Source organism: Callorhinchus milii, unplaced genomic scaffold (assembly GCF_018977255.1).
Source record: "Callorhinchus milii isolate IMCB2004 unplaced genomic scaffold, IMCB_Cmil_1.0 Scaffold6, whole genome shotgun sequence".
NCBI lineage: Eukaryota > Metazoa > Chordata > Chondrichthyes > Chimaeriformes > Callorhinchidae > Callorhinchus > Callorhinchus milii.
The window spans coordinates 29,797,895-29,818,316 of record NW_024704747.1 but is presented as its reverse complement, the minus strand read 5'-3'; the positions used below and the strand labels follow the sequence as shown (position 1 = coordinate 29,818,316).

The 20,422-nt window shown below is 39.7% G+C and overlaps 1 protein-coding gene across 1 annotated transcript in view; it reads left to right on the top strand.

Annotated features, from left to right (window-relative positions):
* Window positions 1-20,422, top strand: part of scn1laa (sodium channel, voltage-gated, type I-like, alpha) — a 42,944-nt gene that overhangs the window by 15,049 nt on the left and 7,473 nt on the right. Inside the window, 7 exon segments of the mRNA XM_007889827.2 lie at window positions 5,235-5,355; window positions 9,619-9,773; window positions 10,245-10,418; window positions 11,659-11,781; window positions 13,280-13,561; window positions 16,140-16,193; window positions 17,952-18,089. Of these exon segments, the coding sequence (XP_007888018.2) occupies window positions 5,235-5,355; window positions 9,619-9,773; window positions 10,245-10,418; window positions 11,659-11,781; window positions 13,280-13,561; window positions 16,140-16,193; window positions 17,952-18,089 (1,047 nt within the window).

Sequence of the window (20,422 nt, the reverse complement as noted above, 5' to 3'; positions counted from 1 at the left end):
GCTATCTGATTCTCCTTCTATATGATCTAGATTCTATATAATCAGCCATAAATACAAATATGTGTGAGATCCACAGCTATTTGAAAGGATTATATTGCTTGGGTAAAGTTGTTTGTCTTAGTAATAAAATAGTGGTTGGTACAGTATGTTTTGATTTACTTCTGTAATAGCTAGTACAACTTGCGGTTCGAGATATTAAAGCAGATTTTGCAATTCCCTGGAGTCAAGCCTAGTGTAAAGCTGCACGGTACAGATCAGTGAGGTTTGAGGTTTAATTGCCGGTGTGTGGTGTGTGTGTGAATGTTGAGTGAGGATAGCTGCTGATGCTCCCTGTCTGGCCTCGCACACCAAGAATGGCCAATTAAATGAGGTGTCAGGGAGACATTGGTGCCTGAGGAGCATGACATATCCTGGTCGTGTCGAATGGGGGAAGAGTGAGACATTGACAACATTTTGGATATGATAGTTGGAAATGCAACAACTGTTCAGTCAGTCAGATGGTTCAAAATAATCTGTAGATCTATCTTAGTTGTCATCCTTTAGGGTCATTGTTATCTGGTGAATATTATTTCTAATGAGTTGGTGATATGCGCTTTTTTTCCTTTATAAATACTTACACAGTTTTCACACATACTCATGTGGTATCTAACGGGTAACAGTGACAATTCCTGCACATCTAGTGAAGTACAGTTTGGGTATTTCCTGCCTGACTCTCAGCTCCTGTACACCAATATGCTAAACTGACTATTTTGGACGTGACGAATAGGAAAAGGAATTAAGATTCGAATCATGAGTGTCTATGCTGGGGAGGAAGGCTCCAGCAATCAGTCTTTAATCATCTCAGATAATCTGGCACTTCAGTTGAATGCAATGTCTCTCCTCTTTAAACAATGTACATCTCAGTTCAATGGCTGTGTAGCTACTGTAGTCAGTCATTCAAAGAATCTTACAGAATAGAAGGAGGCCATTTGACCCATCGTGCCTGTGCTGGCTCTTTAAAAGAGTTATCAACTCGTCCCACTTCCCCGCTCTTACCCCATAGCCCTGCACATGTTTCCTTTTCAAGTGTATAATATGTAATAATAATATTATTATATGTACAAGTGTCAGCTCGTATAGTCTGTGTTGTAAGAAGAATAGAGATTACTGTATTTAAAATAAATTATTTTTGTGTCGCAGTGAAGCATTTATGTATTTAATGTATAAAATGAAATATTTCCTTCAAACCAATGCATGGTCAATAGAATTGAATGGTAAAATGAACATTTAGGAGCATGTCGAAAAATACCTATCCCACTTTATCCTGGTCAAAGTGGCACTGTAAATAATAGCACAATATATCTTGCTCTAACAAATGTACAAGTATTTCTCAGGAATTTTGTTTGCATTTATCAAGGAACTGAAATGTATTTCACTGAATATTCTGCAGTCTTTTAAGGGTTTTAGTGGCGGTGGTATTGTCTTGTAAAAAGAGAGCTTCCATCCCCATTGGAAAATAAAATCCGCTTGAATAATGTAAAAGAAACAGAGATGTGGAGCATTTTAAAGTCTCTGTGGACTTCAAGTGCACTGAGTTCATCCTCTCTCTCTCTCTCTGACAAGCTTAGAGATTCAGTTTGATGGATCCATCTGAGCACATTAAGAATGTTGCAGCTTTAAGAGTCCATTATAGCTGTGCAGGTCTAGCTCTAGCTTTTCTGTTCTTCATTTTCTTTGTTAATAAGTGACAATAAGGTTTGTGTATATATATATATAGATAGATATTATATATCTAAGGCTTATCACCTTTTGCAGCCTAGCCTAACTTATCTGGTTGTTATTACAGCTCTATTCAAGAAGCAGACCAGTTCTCAGTGACAAGAACACTTGTAAGACAAATTTGCTAACTTACCTGAAAAGTCATTCCTGCTGACTTAGCACTTATTAAACGATTGTTAAAAATGATTAATTCTCTTTATCCCACTAAATAACATCTTATATTTCTTTTTCTCTTTTCTCCTCTGATGGTATCTGTGCGAGACACATCAGATGAGACTTTGAGTTGGCATTTTCAAAAACCTGGCGACATAATGAGTATATGTTCTATTATTTTAGCTGAAATACTAATTCACTGGCAAGACATGACTCATAGCATACTGATGCTTCCCTACTTTTATTTATAAATATAAGCAATACATAATTATAAATAAAAATAGTGTATAATATATATGCAAGGTTTAAGCTGTGCGAGAGATAATTGTAGCCATTCTACATAGCAAAGAATGGCTATTTGAGCCAAACCACTTCCATATGGGTTTCTTACTCAATCAATTTGGTACGTTTGCTAAAAACCAAAACAAAGCTGAAATTCTTCAGAAGGATATCTTAATCGATTTGCTATTTGGCTCATGCCAACTTAAACTCTGCATACTTTGCACTGTTGGCCCAGGCAGCATAACAAGCCAATACAATGTTCATAAAACGTCAGATTTGATGGGACAGAAGGAAAAAACAAAACTACAATGTTTTGGGATCTAGAGCTTCAGATTACCGATACTTGGTAGGACTTGGTGGAATGATGCATGCACACGGCTGGTAATCTAAAGACATTGTGGTTCTAGAAGTTTCTGTGGTCTGTCCCTACGGTGTCATGGGTCGGAGCATGTTAAGATATGCACCCAACAGGCAATGAATTTAGTCAGGGAAAGTCTGCGTTTCTAAATACAATACAAGATCAATTTGTATTTACATAGCGCCTTTCACGTCGGGAGGATGTCCCAAGGCGCTTAACAATCCTGGCTTTGGAAATTAATCAATAGAACTGTCATACAGGGTTCAGTGTCACTTAACCAGTCAAAGTAATTTCTGATCGACTCTCAATAGTGTATCTCATAAAAAGTCTATTGTCAATTGCTCTTAAGAGTAAGTGCAGCTTTGCAACAGAATCTTGCTCTTAACTGAAATTGCTTTGATAGAGAATTTTGCATTTGAGTTGTTACTGTACTATTTTACTCTCTGAACTCAAATTTAGAACAAATAGGTAAACAACTTGGTTCAGAGTTAAATTAACTATAAGACACAATGCGAAATATTGCACTGCATTCAACCATTGACATTTCAAAAATCGAACTGAGATAAATTAGCAGTAGTCTATAAAAATCTTCATAAATTGACAAAATAACTTATTCTCCCGTTTAAGAATCGCTGACTTCACCCATCACAATAAGGAAGAGTTTAATCATGAAATACATTTATTCAGTCAGAATTACATTTAAACATTTGTTGTGTGTACGTAGGGGGCAAGGAGTCATCCCACTCAGCTCCTGTTAACCCTGCAAGCCTAAGCTCTAATGGATAGGGTGATCCTAGCTGGACAAGCAGCGGGAAAGCTAGCCAGACAGCAATATCAATGGGGAAGCTACGCGGTTTTAACTGGTTAGACTCCAGCAGTTACCCCAACGCACACTCTGGGCTCCCCCCCACCACCCCAAGCCTTGGCTCTTGCCAACCTGCGCCTAATATTCTCCGGAATTCGGTAAGCAGGATGCATCTCTCCAGGGAGACAGAGAGAGAGAGCGCATTCCAACAATCTCTCACTGGGATTTCCATGTGTAGGTGGGAGACCTGGAATTCTCAGTTTGGTTTGGAGAGTCTTAAACAACGGTGATGGGTATCCGCACGTGTCAGACACCCGGCTGACCAAAAAAATTTCCTAAATAGTTAAAGGGATATTTCTAAAATCCAATTCACTTTAACAGAAGCGTCTTTATAATGTGTGAGGGCAAAGTACAAACCTGCATCAAATATATATATTTAACAAAGTAAACTTTAAATTAGGGTGAAAATTGTGTTTTTTCAAAAAAAATCGTTATTCAATCTCCCAGTAGTGATTTTTTTAATATATTGGAATATCTGCCTGAGTACATTCAGATTGCTTTCTCCTGTAAGTACTGTGAGACATTGCAGTGCTAACCTTTGCGAGGCTTTGGTTGTGAGACTCTGAAACATTAATGAGTGACTCATAATGCAGAGGACACGAGGTTACATACTTCACTGGAAAAAGTACACGTTTACATCGAAATGCACATTCACAGACTGAAATATATTGCCCCAGAAATAAATGGTATAAACCTCCAATTTGCCTTGTTTGATTTGCTCTTAAGTGAATTGATTTTTAGTTTCTACAGCCAAACTTCAAAACAAAAAAACTCCTTTTCCATCTTGAATCAAAACTAAAAATAGTGGCACTGCCCTGACTGCAAACACTGATGTGATGTTTGTAAAACACCTTAACTAGCAAAACAGGAGTCCTCTTTCTTACTTAATTTTAAATTGGAAACCAGGAATACATGTTCATGGCAACATTATGGCCTTCAGTCTATTTCAATGAGGTTCTTCTATGTTCTTTGCCTGCTTACATCATCCCTTTCTTGTTTCAGTTGATTTGTCAGGCAGCCTTGAATGCAGTATTAGATGAATTTGTGCAAAATATCTCTTAATCCATGGTACACAAATGGAATGCCCGGGTATCAATTCTCCTATATCAGAGCGGTGCACATGCTTATTCAGTTTTCAAACTTACATTATTATATTTGTACGTTGCAAAGACTGTAAAGTACTCGCAATTGGCACGTGATTTCGACCTTACAATTGGAAAATATAAAACTCTGCAAAACAGAATCGATGCCGGGACTGTCTACATGTTTTTTTTCAAGCAGACGCCACAGTAAGTACATGCACCATTTTGATTTATGAGCGCTGCCTTAGTTCATCCATTAAGTAGCGCAAGCAGGATTTCTTATTTTTTTTTAAAAATGTGTAAGAATTGTTTTAAAGCTAATGTACTGATCTTCCTTTCTGATGCTCAGAAATGACATACAGAGGCTTTGGAACCCCTCACACACTGAATGGTAATGTGTATTGTCATGTCCATGAAGATTACACTTGGAGGGATGGAGTAAATGTATATTTTTTTGCTATTCGTTGCCTTCTTTAGAAACGGCATAACAATTCTTTTGACCGTAAGGGATAACCGTACAGGTTTTACTTGATGCATTTATTCACACGCAATTTCACGATAATGCCAGCTTTATTGCAGTGGTCATTTCAGCTTATTCAATATAATTTTAAAATCAAATTGTGACGACATCTATCTAATGCACCGATCGCTCCGAGGCTAATAACTACTGAACTGTTGGGTTGTTGGAGTGACCATGTCACTGGTAACCAGCATGTTTCTGGATTTCCTCTTACAGCAAACAGCTGAAACCAGCTCTTCAGAGGGAAGCACAGTTGACATCAGTCCACCTGGCGAGGGTGAGAAACAGGAGGAAATCCCAGAGGAATCCATGGAGCCCGAAGCCTGTTTCACTGATGGTTAGTCTGTGTCTCACTGGCAATCAGCCACACAACTTCAGTAATCTACGAAAATTAGTTGGAGACCAATTTTTCTGATGCAAATGTGACCCTAGGTTTCTGATTTAAAACTTTCCACACTTTATGCTCATTCTCTTTTTTATTATTGTCACCTAACCAGTTAGAACAACAACAACTTGCCTTTATATAGCACCCTTCACATGGGGTAGTGTCCTGGAATCTGACTCTGAGCTGGGGGGGGGGAGGGGGAGGTGACCTTAGCCACGATCAAGAAGGAAGGTCTTTAGGCGGGATTTGATAGTGAGAAGGGAGGGGGCGAGGCAGAAGGATTGAGGGAGAGATTTCCAGAGTTTTGAGGCGTAGTGGCTGAAGGCACGTAGAGCCGTACACATTTATGACACAGGGGAAGGCCATTCTGCCTGGTATTGTCTATGCCAGCTGCGTTAAGAGCAATCCTTTCAATCCCATTTACCTCCCCTTTTCTCCATTCCCCTGAGGTTGATTCCCTTGAAGGTATTTATCTAGTTCATCTGACCATGGTCATTTTCTCAACCCTTCTTTATCAACATTAATCATCTGTTGTTCATTTCATTTAGGTTCACAATTTGTTGTTTGGTTTGTCATAAGCTGATACATGATGCGTTCACTTCAGATGTGAAGGATTGTTTGCTTGGAAGCTTACACATGCAGCGAGTGAATGAGAATATGTTAAAGTGCCCAATATCCGGTGTCTGGGAGCATTATTTCATGCTTGACATCATCTCTGTAACCCAAATAGCCAACCCAGTTATATCCTGAACAGCAGGGTTGACAGTTTCCGTTCTCATACAGTATCTGCTCATGGTAATAGTATAAAATCCCTGGCCCAATTATATCTAGTAATGGTGAATTGTCAAACCTGTTTTCTGTTGCCCACCAACACTGTAGTTATTCACAGTTCACAACACATGAAATGTTCCTAAAATGTTAAAATGTTCGGAGTCCTTTAGTGTAGTGGTGAGAGCACTCGCCTTGCAAGCGAGAGGACCCGGGTTCGATTCCCGGGCAGGGCAAAACCTAAGCAAGTTTCCTTACTCCACACACACGCCTCTGTTTACCTGGCAGTAAGTAGGAACCCGATTGTTAGTTGATTGGGCGCATATTTTGCCCTCAAAATATACAGTTAATTCACTTTACATATTTCCTGTGAAGCGTATTGAGACGTTTCAACAACGTGATAAGGCTCTATCTATATCAAATGCAAGGATTATTATTATCATGATAACTGTTTGGATCTATTTTCAGTCCCTATACTTGGACATCATGTTTAATACGGTATTTGTTTCCCTTAACCTGTGGGAAGTCCACTGTGAAATAGCTTACAGTGGAGTGGAGATCCCATGGCCCAGTGTGATGTACAACTGGTTATCATGAGACGTGTGTGCAAATTGGATTCATTTCTCTTCGGATTCCCATTAAGAAATGCTGCAAATTAGACTATTTGCAAAGAGCAGGCCAGGTAAATTGGCCAGTAAATATACAGTCAATCCAATTTACAGTATCGTATGAAGTGCTTTGCTACGTCGCAATGACATGATAAGGCGCTGTATCAAATACAAGGATTATTATTATTATTACAATCCTCCAGGTAAATCCATCACTGACCTTATAACTGCTTGTGGGACTTTGCTGGTGCAAAATCACTGTCACATTTATCTTCCAAAACATAGTTAGCACATTTGGCAGGAATTACTTCTGAAGCACTTTGAGACACTTCAAAGTGATAACTCGCCATTTATAAAATAAAAAGGAATTTTAATGTGCCAGTGACAAATTTTGAGTCGGAGTATTTCACCCCCTCTTCCTAGGGAAGAAAGAGTTTAAAAATGACGAGTGTTAAAAATCGTTTAGTAATTCTGACATTGTTTCGTATTTTAACAATCAGTGCAGCTTTAAGTTTCTATCTGTGCAGGATTTTGCCTATCGCGGTGTCAGTTATTATTGCTGTCTATTCTGCTTCAGCAAATGCTTTGTTTCGTGGTGCAGCGCTGTTTCATTGTACATTCATTCATTTCACTTACTTTATGTTAACAACAACAATTTGAAGTGTTTCATTATGTATCCCTATTGATGACGTTAGCAAGATATAAACTGTAAAGATTCTATAGTGTGCGGCAGAATAAGAAGATAATATTGCTGGCTATCAGTGTTCCTCCCAGCTCAGTCGCTGTGCATGTTACTGTCATAGTTTGTATCTTTCAGTTGACCTAGTTTCACCGGCAAATACAGAATTATTTGTCATTATTTGTAGTTTCTAGGAACAACTGTGAGCTGAACAACAACACTGATCTTAAAATTTAACGTAATTATATGCTCGATATAAATGCAGGGAAATATTGATTAATACGGTAAAGAAACTGCTCTCAGAATAATTAGTCGAGCAGACATCGGCTGATAGATTTACCTTTAAGACAAACAAGATGATTTATAGATATATTAAGCAATCCTTGTCCTCTGGGGTTTCAAGTGGGTGAGTTTTATAATTGCGCGTGTTTGTTTGTCTGACTGGTTTCATTTCGTTTAAGAAAACGAGTCAGCCATTGAGAGAGAATCCCTGCTCAGGGAGCCATTTTCTCTGTCCTTTTGCCTCAAGGGTTTTGCAGCAATTTGGTTCAGCTGAATAACTGGGAAAACTGGAAGATTAGGGAGATGACACCATTGTAAGCTGCAGAATGAGGCAGTGTGTTTCGCCCTGTAGCTACAGTGAATTAGCACCTACCCAAGCTGGACAAGGCCATTGCAGAGAGAGAGAGAGAGAGAGAGACAGCAGTAAGACAACAGAAAGCTTCTGTGCTCTCATCACACGCACAAAACACTCCCGTGATCCATCGACCGGCTTTTCTGACAGATAGAGAGAAGCTTTACATTGATTGACAATGTTAGGGAGATCCAAGCTAACCTGAATGCCAAAATATGAAATATTTTAAAAAGCCACGATAAACAAATAGTGAGGAGTGGGAGGTAGTTGAGAGAGTGAAGCTGAGCATGTCAAAGACCAGACTGAATGAATGCGAGTCAATGTGAAGTTCTTGTTAGCAAAGCTAATCCAATTTGAGTTTGCATCAATTTCGAGAGCGCTTGACTGGAAATCATGCTGTGTTTACTGTGTGAATTTTCACAGTGAATCACTGCAATTTTCTCAACAGTTTCACCACAAAAAGTGTTATCTTTGGGGATCGGGGAGAATCAATACAAAATTTTGCATTTGGAGATAAAATGTTTGAGTTTAGTTGATAATAAAGTAGGACATGCAAAGTCTGTGGACAATAACAAGCTAATGAGGCAATGTACCTTTCTTCTGTTCTTTTATGTTCATAATAAATGAGTTTGGTACTAGATATTGATAACAAAACTTTTGCTTTTGATATAATGCCTATAATGTTAAAAGGGTTTGACACCAATTTTTAAGTCGATAGCAAGTCCCCACAAAGAGCTATGTAGTGAATGACTATGTATCTGTAGGACAGGGAGAAACTTATTGGTGTGGAATTTGGTGGGATCTCAGTTTCATGTCACATCCAAATCGTTGCAGCTTTCTCCCAGCATTGCACTGGAATATCACTAGCCTATTCTGTGAACTCAAAACACCCAATGTGACCAGATATGTCACACAAATTTTTTTTCAATACCCAGGATAAAGATTTGAAGGTTTAGGTTTGTCAAATGAGAGACTTTTAGCGCAATTCGGGTAAAATGTGCACTTAATATTGCCAAGTGAACACAAGTGCGATTAATGTGAAAACCAGAGTGGAACCTGTTGGGTTATAGCCAAATCTCCTGATGTGTGCTTATTGTTATAATTATGCAAACGCTGGTTAATTTGATCACTTACACGGTTGAAGAAAACATTTATTTTTGAAATTTAGAATCAGGAACGTAAAAAATACATTAGCCTGGATGAAAGATTGAAATGTAATTAATAATAATCCTTGCATTTGATATAGCGCCTTATCGCGTCTTCGAGATGTCTCAAAGCGCTTCACAGAATATACTGTAAAGTGAATTGACTGTGTATTTGTGGGCGAAACGCAGCAGCCAATTGCGCACAGCAGCGTCCCATAAACAGTTGCAGATTGAGTGGCCAAATTATTATTTGTTAAAGTCTGTTTTGGGGCTATTTGAAAACTAATTGCGCATTATTTCTATCATAGTATAAAATAGCAAATTTATCTGGCTGAAAGAAAGACTCTAAATGTTCACTGCTATAAACGTGCATCGTTTCAGGCTGTGTACGGAAATATCCATGCTGCTATGTCAACATAGAAGAGGAACGTGGCAAGATGTGGTGGAACTTAAGAAAAACCTGCTTTAGGATAGTGGAACACAATTGGTTTGAGTCGTTCATTATCTTCATGATTCTTCTCAGCAGTGGTGCCTTGGTAAGTGGTGGGATTGTCATTTGTTTAACCCAGATATTGTGGGCATATTATTGTGCCTGTGTTCATCTCTAGTCAGTCACATAGCAAAGCAAACTAGCAACAAGCATCTTGTGGTTTTCTTTGTAAGTCAATAAAATCTCCCTTACCACAATTGTTGGTTAAAACCTTGAATCATCAAGCAGGCCTTTCAGCACTTGAAATAATTCAGTTAAAGTGTTAATTACGTTAGTTCCTTTAACATTTCATATTCTAACTCCGTTCATTGCACATGTACATTGTACATCTGTATTTGTTAGGTGTTAGTTATATAAAATCCGACTTAATGCTTGACTCGTACTTTGCATGAGTCGTATTAAATCTTATGGTCCCGACTGATACGACTTATGTGAGTTTATCAATTATAAATTACACATTCGCCCACAAAACATTTTTTTAATAAATGGTGATGTTGTGCTCTTCTTTCATCATTAGGCTTTTGAAGATATTTACATTGAAAAGCACAAAACCATCAAGTCAGTCCTGGAATACGCTGATAAAATCTTCACTTACATCTTCATTCTGGAGATGCTTCTGAAGTGGGTTGCCTATGGTTTTGTGAAGTATTTCACCAATGCATGGTGTTGGCTGGACTTCCTCATTGTTGATGTATGTATTCTGTGCTTTCTTACTTGTGGTTCAGAATCCATTCTTCCAAACAGAACATGATTGACAGAGATCTAGAAGCAAAGTGCCTCCCTATACACGCGATATGAAATGGGATGACATATCCACTTAACAGTGTCAATTATCAATCATGTTATGATTTTCCACGTCAGCAACTTATATAGCAGCACTTATACAGCTCTGCTTCACATGGGGTAGTGTCCCCGGAGCGCTTGACAGTGGCGGAGTCTGATCCCGAGCCGGGGGGGCAGGGAGGGGGGAGTGGGGGAAGGTGACCGTAAGCACGATCACAAAGGAAGGTCCTTAGGCAGGTTTTGAAATTGGGCGGGAGGGGGCGAGGCGGAGGGATTGAGGGAGAGAGTTCCAGAGCTTCGGGGCATAGTGGCTGAAGGTGCGGCCACCGATGGTGGAGCGGAGGGGGCGAGGGACAGACGTGCTTTATTGTGCTGATGTTTGTGCTGCTGGCAGTAAAGTAGCATTGCGTCCAACAGCTGTGGACTTAAAAATTCAATGCTCGCTTACAACGCTGTTCAGAATCCACGCTAAGAAGCGATAAATTGGCTACACTCAATTCTCCAAGGAGTTATAAAGCATTGGGGATGATCGAGACTTAAAGACCTAAGAGTCAATATCTATTGTTGCAAAGTGTACACTTTTATTCACATATAGTATATTAATCTAGGTTTTATTTGTGTGACTTGATTTTCTTTTTGTCCCACTGGATCTTTATCTCCTGTCCTCCACCTAATTTTTCCCTTTGCCTGCCTTTCCCTGCCCCTTTCTCTGTTTGTCCTTATAATCTGCTCCCTTCCAACATTCCTTAGTTCTGCCGAAAGGTCATCGACCTGAAACGTTGACTCACTTTCCTCTCTCCATAGATGCTGCCTGACCTGCTGAGTGTTCCCAGCCACTTCTGTTTTTATTTCAGATTTCCAGCATTTTGCCTTTTGGATCTTTATATCTGTTGCACTAAAGGATACAGTATATATAATCCACTGAAACTAGACTTTGTCTTCACGGTTTTTGCTTCTTGAGATAATGTTTTACTCAGTGACATTGCCTTTTAGCTTAAGCTCACAACAGCAATTAATTGTGTAAGAGATGAAGACTGAAAGCCTTAAGTCCACCTTGAGAGTGTCTGTAGCAAGTGGGAATGTAATGTTTTACAATCCCTGGCCGTACATGATTTGTTTAGAATCACTGTGTTTTCTGTTTTCTCTAGGTCTCATTAGTCAGTTTTACAGCTAATGCCTTGGGCTACTCAGAACTAGGTGCCATTAAGTCTCTTAGGACACTAAGAGCTCTGAGACCTCTAAGGGCCTTGTCACGATTTGAAGGAATGAGGGTAAGACTGAACAAACAGATTTTAACTTATTCCTACATGTCCAGTAAAACTCACATCAGTCTGATCTATATCAATCGTATCATTGCCTCAGTCTTATATAATAATTCTTTCAAAAAAATAATAATTTGGTCACTCAATCCACGACTGTTTGTGGGACACTGCTGTGCGCAATTGGCTGCCGCGTTTCACCCACAAAAAAATAGCGCTTTGAGACGTCTCGAAGACATGATGAGGCGCTATATCAAATGCTAGGATTATTATTGTTATTATGATTATCTGCCCAAGACCCATTCAAGTGTTTATATTCCATGCAAATTGGACACAACTCAAATTATTAGTTACATTTCAAGACTGAGGTGGATAGATGTTTGTTAGGTCGGGGTATCGAGGGATATGGGGCACAGGAGGGTAATTGGAATTGAGGTACAGATCAGCCATGATCTTATAGAATGACAGAACAGGCTCAAGGCGCTGAATAGCCTCCTCCTGTTTCTACGTTTCTAATTTCTATGTCTCTATTTAGGGAGTTTTGAGAAAAATGAAAGTTATGAAGAGCAATAATTAAATATTCCTGCTCATTTGGACTTCCTGCAGCTTTGTCATTCCACAACACATTGAACGATCCTTCTCAGTGTCGCTTCCCACAAATCAGCATTCATTTACTTTTCTTTTGATACTTCCTCTAATGTCAGTATTCTTTAAATGTTGTGAATTTTATTTACAATTTTACACATTTTGTTTTCTTTGCAGTAATCAAATTCTGTGACATCATCAGTCCACCACAAGGTTTTTGATTTATTTTTGTATTTTTTTGAATATCAGCATTTCAACATCGTTTAGTCAATTGCTTTTCTTAAATAACTGCATTTGTATATTGTTTCTGTTTCTCTCGCTCGTAATCATTTTACTCGGCTGTTCTTGTTTGGCGATACACTTCATTAATCGTTTTGCCTTAATATTTTGTAGAAGATAGTGTAGTAGTGTTAGCTACATGTCAGCTACAATTTATAAAGCATTGTTACCAAAAAATTATTTGGTCTGTGTAACCGAAGTATGTTCCTCATCTAATATCAAGTGTAGTCCTGTAGCTCAGTGGTTAGAGCACTCGCCTCGCAAGCGAGAGGACCTGGGTTTGGTTCCCGGGCAGAACGTTGGGCAAGTTTCCTTGCTCCACACACCTCTGTTTACCCATCAGTAAGTAGGTACCCAGTTGTTAGCTGATTGGCGGATCGCTTTTCCGGGGGTAATAATCCCTTCAAAAAATAATAATAATTTTGTCACTTCAATCCATGACTGTTTGTGGGACGCTGCTGTGCACAATTGACTGCCGCATTTCACCCCCAAAATATACAGTCAATTCACTTTACGGTATATTCAGGGAAGCGCTTTGAGACGTCTCGAAGACGTGATAAGACGCTGTATCAAATGCAATTATTATTAATATGAATTATTTATCTCACACTTTTTTTCTCAATTGTGTTTTCGTCGAATCTGTTAGGTGGTGGTCAATGCTCTCCTTGGAGCGATCCCTTCCATCATGAACGTGCTGCTTGTCTGCCTGATATTCTGGCTGATTTTCAGCATTATGGGTGTGAACCTCTTTGCTGGGAAATACTACCACTGCATCAACACCACCGATGAAAGCATGATCGCTATTGACATTGTGAATAACATAACCGACTGCTTAAAAATGATTGAATTCAACGAAACCGCCAGGTGGAAAAACGTGAAGATCAACTTTGACAATGTTGGGGCTGGCTATCTCGCCCTTCTACAAGTGGTGAGTGTCTCATTCTCGCTGGCTTTTTTTGAACAAAAATCAAATGAATGTCTTGTACTGAATAGTAGACCCAGAGGGGCATGGCTCGCGATTGAGTGAAGAGGGGGGTAAATTCAGAACACATCTGCGGAAACATTACTTCAGTGAGCGAGTAGTAAATATATGAAACAGGTTCCCCCACGGAGACGGTAGAAGCAGAAAGTTTCAATTCTATTCAAGAACAAATTAGATAGATTTCTGTTCGGAAATAATATCTCGGGATACGGTATATAGTTTGGGACATGACGTGCGACTGCCAGGATGGTGGAAGGTGAACTAGATGGACCTTATTTTCTTTCTGAAAAATCAGTAAAATTAATTTGTTCTGTAGTTTTTGAGTAATGGTCAAGATCTGTCTCTGAATCCTTTTCCATTTCTCGTCTACGAGGTGTTCCTAAGCCCTCTTCAATCTTTCAGTTATCTTTTGACCTTGAGTTAAGTATGTACATATATGACTGTTTGGTACACGGCTGCAGCAGCCAATTCAAGTTTTAAAAAAATATAAATATTTTCCAAAATCTTTGTGGCCGCCCACATAAACCAGGGTTAAGAGCTAGGATCAAATTAATTAAATCTGCCATAGTTCAAGTTGGCCTTTATTAAGACAGAAATGTCAATTGTGTCGGACTGAATCCTCTCAATGCAGATTGCCTGTGACTTTGACTAACCAGCAGGTTTGGGGCTCAGGTTCAGCTTTGTGTTATCTGGTGTACTGTGAAGCGCTTTGAGACGTCTCAACGACTTGATAAGGCGCTATATCAAATGCAAGTATTATTCTTATTATGATATTATTTGGTTTGGGCTTTTCAGAATGTCCTGTTTATCAGAGCCCACAGAGTGCTAGTTTGCTGGCAGTATTTGTTAAAAGAATGAATGATGCCAAACTGGCCCAGAATCTTGAGGCATTTTAACCAAAGGGCCAAAGAATTGAGGGCCTGCTGAGAACTCGGTGGTGTGGTATTTTATCAAGTGACTTGGCGTGCTGGCTGGCTGCGTTGTCAAATTCCCTGGGCACAGATGTCTGCCCAGGGCGCACGACTGCAATGAACAGATAAGACATCCAGCTTTAACCTTGACTGTAAAGGTTTAAAAAAAATGTATCTAGAATGTAAATGTGTAAATATATATATAATATGTATAATAATAATTGCTGCATTTGATACAGCACCTCATCGCGTCTTCGAGACGTCTCAATGCTCTTCACAGAATATACTGCAAAAGTGAAATTGACTGTATATTTTGTTTTATGGGCGAATCGTGACAGCCAATTACGCACAGCAAATAGTCCCACAAATAGTCGTGGGTTGAGTGACCACATTTTTTTTTACAAGGGATTATTACCCCCCGGAAAACAATCCTATAAACGATATAGCCGTATACATGGAAATTTGTATTGCAAAATTATACCACTCATAGGCAGAAACTGCGATGTACAAACTAAAGAACAAGCTACGAATCGATATACAATGTCCCCATGGTTTTGTCCAGTACCTGAGCCACATGAGGGAGCAGGTTCAGTCCCTGTTAGGTGGTTTCTGCTGGGCAGGACTCAGGGTACCACAAGTGGCTTCAAGCCTCCTGCATCAGGGAGAGAGGAAATCAACCATGGTCCTCACTCCTGAGTGATATCAATGTGCTCCTGCTAGACAGGCCTCTGTGGATGTCAGGTGAGAATAGGATCAGGACAGCCAAGGGACACTCACTGCTGACACTCCCATGTGCAAAATGGCCACTTGGGATGTTGTTCTGGAGGGTTTCTGGAGTCTGTGGAAACTAGGGGAATCAAACATTCAGGAGAGGGAGGAATAAATTGGTGCGGAAGATTGCCAAGGGGAACCAGACAAATCTATACATAGTATTGCATTCCATAGCGGATGATTCGACGTGGTTTGACTGGAGTAAGTGGTTCCTTCCTCTGACTGATCCTAGTGTGCACAGTCAAAAATAATGATCCTGCTCCAGTCCCTATGTTAATATTTCAGCTGGGTAGCAATACAGCAAGATACAGTTCAAGATCGGAGTGAAATGAGAGAGAGACATTAGTTTCAACATTTGATTAAATGCATTAACCTACAAAATAAAATGACATTTAGTAATTCCCCTCAAAAGAAGAGTAATAGTAGTCATTTGGTCACTCAAACCACAACGGTTTGTGTGACGCTGCTGTGCACAATTGGCTGCCGCGTTTTGCCCACAAAATATACAGTCAATCCACTTTACAGTATGTTCTGTGAAGCGCTTTGAGACGTCTCAAAGACGTGATAAGGCACTGTATCAAATGCAAGGATTATTATTATTGCAGAAAAAAATCTTTGAAATGTTTTGTGGATGAATTAGAGCAGGGAGTTTTCATTTGATGCAATGTTAGAAATGTTGATAATAATAATAATAATCCTTGCATTTGATGTAGCGCCTCATCACGTCTTCAAGACGTGTACTTCTTGCACTTTTCGTTGGGAAAAATTAAGTTTTTGTTATTGCTTTGACTTTGTAGTTTTACAGTTTGTATTGAAAGCTATTGTTTGTTTGGCACATTTAGGCGACATTCAAAGGATGGATGGAGATTATGTATGCTGCTGTGGATTCCCGTGGTGTAAGTATACAACCGGGCTTATAATCAGAGACATTTTGCTTGAGATTAAAAAAAAATTGAAATTAATCCGGTTGACAATTGATACCACTTACGAAAGTAATGCTCTCGATATTTGACCCTCTCCTTGTATATTAACTGATTGACGTAAAAGTGGTGAGCCAGTCATTGAAAAGAATGTTATTTGCGCATTTGAACGCGGTGCAATAATACCAAAGCAAATTAAATAATTGTCCAAGGGGGAAAACAAAATCTATGATGTAAACATTCCTGTCGAAGAGTCACAGATGCGCTGAAAGTATACTCCAGGGCACAGTGTAGTAATCTAGTGCGGTTGACTTAACATAAATGCTATGATCAGATAACTAGTACAGTCTACTGCACCCAAATGCCTACCTGCTAAGTCACCAACATTCAATGGTATTCAGCAATCACATGCAGTTGGTTGTTGCCAAGTCAGCGTGGGCTGGAGGATTAAGAGGCCAGAGAAAGCTTCCCCATCCCTGAAGGTTCACATCCCAGAGGGAGATTGACAACTGGGTTTGATAGGAAAATGCTGGCAGCGTTGTTGAGAGATGTCTGGGCAGACATCCATCCGCTAATCAAGAAACTGATGCCGGGAACTGAGCACAGGCCACTAGTCAACACACCACCATTCCCAACCTAGAGAGAAATCGCGGTCAGAATGCTTATATCTAACAAACGGCCACCTGTAATATAATAATCCTTGCATTTGATACAGCGCCTGATCACGTCTTTTCGAGACGTCTCAAAGAGCTTCACAGGATGTACTGTAAAGCGAATTGACTTTTTTTGACGTATATTCCTGCAAAAATATGACTGACGGCAGTGTTGCACTTATTAACAAGCTAGGATCGGGGAAGTTAGAGAAATTCAGCGATGTAACAAAAAGATCAGCCACGTGTGCAGGCTGCGTTCCAATAATAGCACTGTGCTCTAATTATTATGTTTGTGGGTAAATAACAACAGCTTGATGCTTCTGCTGTCCAGCTCTCTGTGAAGGGAGATGTACAGACTAGCAGTGTGTGTTAATGAATACCACGGGCAGCCACGCTGATTTGTGAGCAACGCTTTTGCTTTGAATCATACTGTTCAGTAAAGGCAGTGCGAGAGGTTCCCAAACCACAGACAGCTCTGTGCTCAGTGATGTGAGTGGGAAATCCCGAGAGTGTTTCAGGAAGACAGAATGTTTGCAAATCTACAAATCGCTTGTCAAAATGGCAGGATCGACTACAAAACTGTCACAAAACTTCTGGGGAGAAATTGGTGCCCTGCAACCCATCGAAGGCCATTTTGATGGAGGCGATTTACTTTCTGACCGTTTTTAATGGACTCAGCGAATAAGTGTTTTCTTGTGTGATCACTTCCACCAAATAGCACAGTTTTGTCAAACTCCACAATACCTTTATAATGAACAGTAATAATAATCCTGGCATTTGATACAGCGCCTGATCTCGTCTTCAAGACGTCTCAAAGCGCTTCGTAGGATACACCGCAAAGTGCAGTGACTGTGTGTTTTGTGGGTGAAACACGCAGCAGCCAACTGCGCACAGCGACATCCATTCCACAAACAATCGTGAATTGAGTGACCAAATTATTATTATTTTCTGGAAGGATTATTATCCCCGGAAATGTTTAATAACATGATTATTGGGAAAATAGGGCAAACCATTAACCACAGATGTTTGTTTACTTCCAAATCGTTGTAAGTGTTTAACTTTAACTGATCTCTTTCTGCAGCTGGAACTGCAGCCTAAATATGAAGCGAACCAGTATATGTATTTTTATTTTGTGATCTTCATCATCTTCGGATCGTTCTTCACCTTGAACCTATTTATTGGTGTCATCATCGATAACTTCAACCAGCAGAAAAAAAAGATAAGTTATTTTTAACAGGAGAAAATAAACATTACTAATATTATTGTTTACAGGAAACGTGAACTCTGAAAGATCATTATATCTTTACATGGAATAGCAATGGAAACAGCATAACTATTTTTTGATCTTGTTCCAGCTCAGAGTAGCAATTTCTCAGGGGGAAGAAAATATTTTAGGGTCTAAAAATGTGTGATGCAAATGGGGACCTGGGGTAAATATAATATATTCTGCCCATGTTAGCCCATACAAATTCTGTTGAGATGCGATACAACACAGTTTACACCAATATATAAGCACCTTTCACATCAGAAGGATGTCACAAAGTGTAAATCTAATTCCCTCCTGAATTGTGGTGCAACAGTGAGATTTTGAATGAAGGAATCCAGGTCGAAATATCACTTTTTAAACTCTTTTATTTCTCACTGAGAATCTTATGAAAAATGTTTGTTTCCCAACTGCAGCCAAAGGATAGAGAGCATCGCTTTAACGCGGGAAGAGTTCATTTTTTTTTTTTTTTACAATTGAATCTAGGTACTCGCTTTGTTGTATGTGTTCACCCTGAGCCCACTGCCTCTGCTCGACTGGCTCCGGCCTCCTACTTGTCCCTCGTGCCCTCCGCTGCACCATCGGTGGCCGGGCTTTCAGCCACTGCGCCCCAAAACGCTGGAGTGCTCTTCCTCTATCCCCCCCGCCTCGCCCCTTCCTTCCCCATCTTCAGGTCGCGCCTGAAGACCTTCCTCTTCGATCGTGCCTACGGTCACCTCCCCCTCCCCCCGGCTCGGCTCCACCACTGTCAAGCGCTCTGGGACGCTGCCCTGTGTGACCGGCACCGTGTAAATGCCAGTGGTCGTGTGTGCAAATGGTAAAGATAAACTTCAAGTTCAGATGTTAGTCGTCACTCGCAATCCACAGAGAGAAAAAGACAATTGTTTGCTTATGTAGATCATGGTTTGGGATTGAGAAGATAGTGCTAATAAGGCCATCTTTACTGGCAATGTCTGTGTACTCTAATGTCTAATATCATTTGATTCCCCAGCGGGAATGAAACTTCTCTGAAAATCACTCAAAATGGGTTTAATACAAGGATGGAAAAGAAGGCATAGTTAACCTTTTTTGTCCCCCTAAATCTTTAGATTGTATGTTTTCTATCAAGTAATGTGATATGTGATGCTGACTGTCTATTATTATCTAGAAAACTACAAAGGGTAATGATCATATCTGAAATACAATGCCGATAATTATAGCTTACAGGAAAGCGATTGAAAATTATTTTTTAAAATGAAAGCATGCTTGACAAAATATACTGGTAGATTATCTTTCTCCTTATTAATCACCTCCTATTTGATTTGTGAAATATTGAATGTATTTACCTCTTTAATTACTAAAAACAAAATCACCTTTGAAAATCATCGAATGATTTGTTATTCCACTCTCTCTTATCAACTGCTGTCTTTAGTTATAAATATAATGCAGTGTTTGAATGGTCACTGATTTAACCTTTGAAGATTAGGAACTAACATTTTCCAAAAGGAACAATTGTAGAAAATAGCAAATTCGGTTCAATAAATTCTGCATTGAGAGTGAGGCAGAACAATTCTCTCCTTTATAGCATTTCTTGTATTTTGAACCAGTTTTAAAACTGTGCTGTTTTCAGTCTCTTTCTCTGTTCGGTTTCTTTTTTAAGCTTTCGTTTCAGTTTTTGCTCTCTTGTGCGAGTTCCTTGCGCTGACCTGAATTTCTTTAATGAACCCCTTCCGCCTACTTGTATGTATCTGTGTTGTGAATCTGTTCGAGACGAAGGAATCTTGTTGCGTGTCTGTTCTAGATTTTGTCGCTAGAATTTCTGGTTCGTGTGGTGGTTTCTCTGTTCGGTGTGTTTTGATTTGCTGCTCTTCGGGTCCAAATCGTGTGTCTGGGTAGCTATCCCTTGTTTCGTTGTTGGCTGTATTATTTTCTCTTGTGACTTCACTTAAGCAGAGTCACAGGGAAGCTATCTAATGCAGTGTTCAATCGTCTATCTGTCCAAGGGTCCATATCTGTTCAACGCATTCCACTCCCCTTCTGAAGCCACACTCACTTTCCTACCGCTTTTATCTATGTCCATGTACCCTGTAGCCCTACCCAGCAGTAATCACCTTCTCTGTTGCACAGACTATGCCAATGCCCTCTTTCCTCCTTGTCCCAAATCTGGAGGTTTTTTTTCTGTTCTTCGGATTGTCTGGAATGACAATGACAATCAAGCTCTTTCTGTTGTCCATCTTTAGATACTTCAGCCAACATCTTTGCATTTACCCAAAGGTCTTTCTCTGACCATGTGTCTTCCTGCCTGTTTT